This window comes from Balaenoptera physalus (genome assembly GCF_965194825.1).
Source record: "Balaenoptera physalus genome assembly, chromosome: 13".
Classification (NCBI taxonomy): domain Eukaryota; kingdom Metazoa; phylum Chordata; class Mammalia; order Artiodactyla; family Balaenopteridae; genus Balaenoptera; species Balaenoptera physalus.
The window spans coordinates 29,570,606-29,578,955 of record NC_138892.1 but is presented as its reverse complement, the minus strand read 5'-3'; the positions used below and the strand labels follow the sequence as shown (position 1 = coordinate 29,578,955).

General features: G+C 35.8%; 1 protein-coding gene across 2 annotated transcripts; it reads right to left on the bottom strand.

Moving 5' to 3' along the window:
- Nucleotides 1-351: 351 nt before the first annotated feature.
- LUM (lumican) lies at nt 352-7,711 on the bottom strand. Of its 2 annotated transcripts, XM_082419075.1 has the most exons (4): nt 7,452-7,711; nt 5,516-5,635; nt 4,162-5,046; nt 352-1,189 (listed from the first exon to the last, which is right to left on the bottom strand). In XM_082419075.1, the coding sequence occupies exons 3-4, from the start codon at nt 5,024-5,026 to the stop codon at nt 1,035-1,037; spliced, it is 1,020 nt and encodes a 339-aa protein (XP_082275201.1). In that variant the 5' UTR covers nt 5,027-5,046; nt 5,516-5,635; nt 7,452-7,711; the 3' UTR covers nt 352-1,034. The 2 variants fall into 2 exon arrangements, with proteins under 2 accessions (XP_082275201.1, XP_082275200.1); XM_082419074.1 differs by lacking the exon at nt 5,516-5,635 and having other exon boundaries at nt 7,452-7,707.
- Between the last annotated feature and the right edge of the window lie 639 nt (nt 7,712-8,350).

Genomic DNA, 8,350 nt, shown 5'->3' with positions numbered 1-8,350 from the left:
AGGTAACAATCTGGGCTTTCAACTGGCATCTGAAGTGGGGAGGGAGGGCAGTCTTGTAGGACTGAACCCTTAACCTGTACAATCCGACACTATCTCCAGGCACATACCGTCAGAACTGAGTTGAACTGTAGGACACAATTGGGATCTGCACACTTTTAAGTACATGTTGTAAGATGTGTTTTAAAACTCTTTACAGGTGGATGCTAGAAGCAGATAATTTAGTTAATGAAAAATTCTATTTAACATAAGTAAGATATTTCAGGCTAGAGATTTTTTAAAAATTCTAATCTATTATTTTATCTATTTTTTATAGGAGAGATATGAATTTCACAAGAAGTCAAACACAGTGACCCCATTTGCTATGTTTTATTTTGCTATTAGCTTGTTAAACATAACATGCAAATAATCAAAAAGAAACATACATATGACTTAGAGTGAAAAATAATTCTAGAAAAGAAAAGTTTCATTAGGTAAGTATATATTCCTAACACTAAAAATACTGCTTTAATTGTATGTGGTTTCATGAATTTTGTCTAATTTGCAAGATCATGTGTCTCAAAATTTACCATCTATTTTTCAGCTAAACAAATTTGAACACTGAAATTTGAACATTGAGATAATTTGCTTCAAGACAGTAAACATGCATATGCATGTAATCCATGCTTTTTGGCACATTAAGTTAAGGTTTAGAAATTATAAAACTTGGCTGACTTCCACGAAACCAGTAAAAAGCTTTTCACATCACTTGACAGGAGATAGGAAAAAAAACACTAAATTTACAAATAAAGCATTAATTTTATTGTCTATGTGTGTGTGTGTGTGTGTCTGTACTTGTGATGAAACAGGCCTGCCTTTCATCTTTTCTTTTAAAAAAGTAGTAAAATGTTTACAAAACATTTTCCCTCAGAATTTGAAATTTATGGAAGTAATAAACAGCAACAAAAAATGAATACTATAAAAACTGACACACAAATAAACATAACCATAAACTGCTGTTCCAGGATATATCTCAGTATAATTGGAATTAGTAGATATCAATTAACGGTGATCTCATTTGCTACACGTAGACATTCATACATATCAGGTGGCAGACTGGTTTGGGTGATGCGATTGCCATCCAAACGCAAATGTTTGATCTTGGAGTAGGATAATGGTCCCAGGATCTTACAGAAGCTCTTTACTTCAAACTCTGGAAAATTAAAGAATGAAACACTTCAATTTTTTTTTTTTTTTTTTTAGTACATGGGCTTGAAACATCATTTTAAAAAACTTTCAAATCTATAATAATATCCAATAAAACTTTTTCCCACTTATTTGATGTATCTTTGAATTTGGAACTACTAAAGGAATATTTCAGACTACCAAATAGCCCAGCAATATTTAGTAAAGAATACTTATGGTAGGTCAGAAGATTTAATGAAATGTTTCAAGGAAGAGAACTTATTTAAGTTCTTGATTTAGAAATACTTGCTTATAGAAGGACACTCAGTGTGTCATATTGTCTAAGCTTTAGTTTGAAATATTAAGTCTAGCCTGAGGAAACCTAAGATTGGTGCTGTTATATGAGCAATCTCACCAGTGTAAGTATTCTGGGTTTTTGCCTCTTAAAATAAAAGGGGTTAAATAGATGAACTCTAAACAGTTTTCCAACAACCGCACTTCATGACAAAGATTCAAAACTCCAAAGCAAAAACCAAATCATGGAATGTCCACCATCTCAGCTCATGCCCTTTTCTTCTGTGGTCAAAAAGCTGCCACAAATGAACAACTGATTTAATTTTTAATGGACACTAAGAAGTTTACTGGATAGCATGGTCTGTGTATGTATATAGAAAGTGCCTATGGTTGCCCAAGTCTATTTCAGATTAACGTTATCTGGTCCTGTATTGTATTATTTTCTTTCATTCTTCAACTCTAGCTAACAAAGACTTCAGTGGAAGCCCAAACACACTGCAGTCCTTTCCTCTAAGATGTTGTCGTAAATAACTTATCTGTCAAATTCCAGGGTTCTTGGTTATGGTATCTGCTTCTGAAGTATGGAACAATGGAAAAAACATGGGTTTCGGTCTATATTAGTTTTTTACCTCTGTCGTTTACCATCTGAGACATTTATCAGATCTTCTTTTTAGATATATCTATCACACTGTGTGCCGTGAAGATTACATTAATTAAGGTATGTAAAGCACTTCACACAGTGCTAGCACATACTGTGTACTAAATAATTATTGGTGTCCTTTTAATTTTTTCTGTTTTCTAAATTGCTTTACACTAGGAAGATCTGTGACTAGCTTAATGCTTAAAGTTGCAAGTTTGAAATATGACAAATTGTTTTTGGCTGGGTATTTCCTAATATTAGAAAAACATTAAGAGACTCTTTTTATCTTAAGAGAAAGTGGGCAATTGGTATGCATAATTATTATGCGGAAAGATAAACTAAGTTGAAGACACACATGCAAAGTCACACGGCAAGAATTCCTGAAATATGTAAACCTAAATGTCGAGGATAAGGAAGGGAGAAAGGTAAATACTCACTTTCAAATGACTATATGTGCTGGGCATTGGGATTTCAGTCTCAGCTAGGCACTGAGCAGCTTCTGGCATTTCTCCCATAGTCCACCTGTCCCACCTCCTGCATTGGCTCTTCCTTTTTCACTCATACAATGAAAACTGTTTTTTCCACCTTCAAATGCCCCTGCATCTGTATCTCTCCCCTTTCTTGTCTCAGAGTAGGAGGTAGTCTTGCTCCTGCAGCTAACCTCCACCCACCAAATCTAATGGATTTCTTCAGCCCTCAAACGTCTTAAATCCCATTAGCATTTTGGCCTGTCTGAGTATCCTTCCTCCTGACCACAAATGTTTATAATGTGGGACCATCTATTGCCACATAGTGAATTTTCCCCTGGAAACAGCTGTAAGGGTTTAGCTCTGATAGCTTGACTGTGTATTATAAGACAAACAAGCTTTGCAGACACAAGAAAGAACACATGGCATTGCAGAGTCGGCAGTCATGGTCTCCTTCATGAGAACACCCCAACCCTACTAGGAGTTACATGAAACTATTGCAGAATTACAGAATTACTATTGCAGAATTATATTAATAAGGCACACTGAAAATTTTTTTTCTGATAAGAGTGTCAATATCCTTACCCAGTACGACAAGGGAACCAACTTTTATAATATAAAGATGTTCAATTTCAATAGATTATTTTGCACATAAAATCATTTACTATGTGAATCAGTGTTTCCCACCTGAGTTTTCATTTTAAAAACTTCATCTGTGAATTATAGGTTTTTTCTTCTTCCAACTTCAATTAAAGAATGAGGTAGGGATTGGTGAATGTCAGTTTCCCATCTGAATCTTTATAGCTTAAATTGAAAAATGTCCCAGGAGACCAGAAGAGTACATAAGCAGCTCAAGTGGAATAGGTCAAACTCCCACCCAGCAGATAAATGAAAAATAAACTATGGAAGTAAGAGAAAGGTAGGAGAAACTGTGGGAAAATCAAATGAGGTGAAGGGTTGTGTATAAGAAAAGGGGCTTTGTAATTCTAGTAAAAAATATTCCAAACCCTTTTCATATTCCTCCTTAAACTTTCTCACAGTCCTCATAAGAACACCATGAAGACCATACACACCAACCGTAACAGGGATAACAGAGATAGATGATGGTCATGATAGCAGAGTAATATGTTGAGTCTCAAGTAAAGATGTCAGAGGAGACCATGAGTGTACACGGGCTGCTCTGGGGACAAGCAGGAGAGAGATGTAAAAGCCTCTGCTGGTTGTGGACTTGTTGATTTCTCCCTCAGCTACATCTTGTCAAGAAATAAATGTAGACACAAATCGAAGTCATGAAGGAGGCAAATAATAAACAGATAAAAATCAAGAGATAACACAGCAGGATTAATTAGCCCAGAGTATTAAATTTGAAGAAATGAGTGCTTAAATTCTATGACCTTAATGGTTTCTTATCTGGACACTCCAAAGCAAAACCAGATATTGGATAAATAACTCAGCTAGAATTCTATATTCTAGAGAAATATTTTGTTGGCATTTTCATTTTTTTAAACTGGAGCCAGATGCAGTATTTGTGTCGCACAACTTAGGCATTTAAAACCTCGAGGAAACATCAATCAATCATAGGCACAGTTTTCTACTTACTTTCAAGTTCATTGACCTCCAGGTAATAGTTTTCAAGGTTTTCATTGACAGTCGGTATGTTTTTAAGTTTATTATAGGAGAGGTCCAGCTCCAGCAAGGATGATACATTAAAAGAATTTCCAGGTATTCCACTATCAGCAAGTTCATTATGAGACAAACGCAGATACTGCAATCCATTAAAACGCTTGAAATACTCATCAGGGATGTCGCTGATCTTATTGTTGTCTAAGTAGAGAGTTAGAAGAGATACTGGGAGACCAGAAGGCATTTTGGTCATCTGATTGAAGCTCAAGTCAAGGTATTCAAGTGACTTAAGACCTTTAAAAGCAGCTGAAACAGCATCTTCTTTCAGCTGATTGTGTTGAAGGTGGATAAATGTCAGGTTAACCAGTCCGTCAAAGGAGCCAAGCTTCGAGATCTTGTTGTTAGTGAGCTGCAGGTCCACCAGAGATCTGGGAAGTGGGCCCACAGATTCTGTCAGATTGTTGTAATTTATATGCAGCTTCTTCAGTTGTTTCAGTTTAGAGAAAACTTTTCCTTTTATCTTGGAATTTTCTAGAAGGTTATGATCTAGAATGAGCCACTGCAGATCAGTTACGTTTTCAAAGGCCTTATCATCAATATGGTCAATCTGGTTATTCCTAAGGTAAAGGTACTTGATTCCAAGAGGCACCATTGGCACACTTTTCAATTTCAGTTCATCGCAGTACATGGCCGTTGGGTAGCTTTCGGGGCAGTTACATTCTGGTGCACAGTTTGGTGATGATCTCCCATAAATCGATAGGGGGAAATCATAATCCTCATAGTAGCTGCCGCTGGCACAGCCAATTAATGCCAAGAGGAGAGGAAACATACCTAGATTCATTTTGGCAAATGCTTTGAATCCTAAATAAAGTGGAAACATGTATTATTATAAAATAGTATCCTTTCAGGAAAAGTATACTAAGAAGAAAGAAAATGCATTAGCAAATGTGAATTTTATTATTTTATAGTGCTTTTTTTTTTTTTCTACTGCACTAATGATGCCTTGTTAATTTGCATTTGAGGAGTAGGTTAAGGATATACGTTTACAACGGGTGGGGAAGTGAACAGATTCCAGGGCAGATTGCATTCACATGCGCCCCCTTCTGGGCGAGCCAGGCGTAACTGTCCCAGTCAACCTCTCTAGGTCCTTCCTTAATTAAATATCTTCCTGCAAGAGGTTTCTGGGAGGTGCCCATTAACCACCATGTTAGAACACTGCTTCAGAATACCTTCAAAACCAGAAGGAACGAAAATGAGAAGACAATTGTAAATTGTACCCTCTACCCCACCATTCAACATCATTGAAATGTCTCATTAAGTAGATCCTTACTGAGAATGTGGGCAATCTGTGATGTTGTCTGGAGGAAAGCTGTTCTTCTGTGTGTGTGTGGAGGGGGCGTGGTGGCAGTCGTGGCACGTTCCTTTAAAAATGTCTTTATGGTTGTTGATTCTGAGGAAGGGGAACAGAAGTCTTGGTGGGGGTGTGTGCATATTATTTCACCTTTTGTTTAACATTCTATGTTTTTAAGCACATTACAAAACTGTGTTTGAAAATTAATATTTAGTATATTAGTTTTAGTAAAATTAATGTTTATTAATCAAGGAAATGTCACAAACTCTAAACATTTTTTAAACCTAGAAAGAGGTCTAACTGGTAGAGAATGATATTCTTTTCAAAGATTTGAATGAATGTTTTTCTTTCTCTCAATCACTCACAATTTGTCTACATTCTTCATGTCAAAATTTAAGAAGGCAGGGTTTGCTTATCTGGATTTTAGTGCTCTCACTGAATGGAAGTGGGAGAGATGTGGAACTGAGGAAAGTCTGTATTAAACAGTGGCATTAAGAGCCATGTAGGAAAGGATAAATTTGAGAATATAAATTAAAAACAATTTGTAACAGTGATCTTCTCATATGAACCTCTTTCTAAGGTGAGGTTCAAAGAAGTACATGTCAATCACTTGGGGAAGCACCGGGTCAGCAATTTAGGTAAAGGGAAATAGGATATAAGAGTTGGGCTTTTGTAGAATGAGGAGTTACAGCTGAGCAATTGGTAACTCTGGGAGGGAAATTGTTAATGTGAAGCAGTATCCACATTCCAATGGATACCATAAAATAAAATCTCTTCCTGTGAGAAACATGGTACAAGCTTTTGGATCTAGGTAGTTTGGGATAAGCAGGATTTTCTACTATCAGGAATTTTAAACATCTTTGCTTTGCTGTAACTTGGAATTATAAAGCACTTTATTTTAGCAGATGAAACACTCAAAAACGTTAGAATCACTCTTATAACTGACATAATGTAGCCAGATTCTTTGTAAATTATTCTCTAAGATTATGATGGAGTCATTTAATTTAGTTGACAGGACTTGGCCATGAGATCTATTACATACTGCTAATGTAATTATAGGATTCTTTACGAGTTACAGTTATGTTAATGTTGTGAAGATTTTTCTTACTTCATTAATAAGCTTCCACCTTAGTTTAATTCAGTATACACTAAACTAGACATGGGAACTATAGTGCGAATAGTAATGGAAAATGCTTCCATATTTTTTGGCAGAGTCAAAACAAGGGCTCTGAATTCAAAGAGAATCTGTAACCGTATAATGACTCCATTATGAAGCAAAACCATGCTTTACTGTCCCCCAGTTTTTTTAAATACCTGTGGCTGTGAAGAAAATGCTTTTTTTTCAAAAAATAAATCATATTTACCAGAATTTCTTTAAAACATGTTCCTGTTTCTTAAGACATACATCCACAATCCAAATCTTTAAAGTTAACAAAATAGAAATAAATAATCCTTTAGCTCACATTTTATAACAGCATAAAATGTTTATGGCAAATTATAACAAATTATAACAACATAACTTGTTGCAAAATATTTTGATGACTGATTGAAATGGCCCTTCTTTGCTCCAAAATTAGGTTCTAACAATACTAACATATTTAACTAATTAGCATGAAATAGCAAACATTTTAAATGCCATACTTTTTCACTGTGTCTAATTTTCTCATTCCAACCTTGAAACTTTTTATAACTTCCTTAGCTAAGTAAGGCATTATAGACTGTATAAAATGTATCTCAAATCCATAAATCATGGAAAGTATATTAAGCAAAATGTGAAAGTAAATGCTCAAAACTGTGGATTTGCTGTTGAATAGCAATTGGCAAAGTTGCTCTGGAATTTTTTCTGTTCCTGTTAACAATAAACACCGTCCCAAACAGTCAGCATCCCCAGTGCTATAGTTAAAACAGCACTTACCTTACTGTCTCGACACTGCTTTCGTTAATTCTTAAAGCAGATGCTCTGCTTGGTGGACAAGAATCCACCAATATATGCTGTAAACTCTGTCAGGACGGAACTGGCTGCCAGGTTCTTAGTGATACAAGAGCTGAGTGGGGGAAACCCAGCCCAGTCACGCCAGTCTCTGAATGGAGTTATGTCATTGTGGGGATCTTGTGGTGTGGCATGCAGACATTCTGTTCTCTAACGAGGTGCAGGTGGACTTGGGGAGCAAGGACAGCCCAGCTCACTCCCTATGGAATAAGAGAGAGATACATGCTGCACCAGCCCCAATACCATAGCTTTTAATCCCAAATTGAGTACTGCTGCAAATGAGGCATCTCCAGTGAGAACATTTCTCTGAGAAAGCCCTTTACTTCTATAGCTGTGACAACAATTAAATGCAATTCTCTCAGCTAACTATCATGTTCATCTAAAGGTCTCATAAATCAACAGAGTAAACCATTTCAGGAAAATGCAAATGAGCAGACTCAGAAGAGTTGAATCCTTTTTTCTCATTACTCGTGAAATCTATACTGATTTACTTGGACTAACTTAATTTTTAGCCAAGGGGGAAGCTTACATTAGTTTCTAAAATATTTAAATGCTTCATTTATACTCTGATACAAGTGATAAGCAACAACATTTCCAGTTTACTTATGTTAAACAGACTCGTTTTATGCTCTTCAGGTCTGGAATCAATCAGTAATATTCTGCCTGTTTCTTATTTTGTGGATTTAATTTAGGAATTCATCCAAAACCTTACTTGGGGAGAGTATTCTATGGCTTATTGCCAAAAAACATAAAAGAACATGAAAGAAATAAATGTATCCTAAAAATATCACAAAGTAATTATTTTTCACTCTGTCTTTGCATGC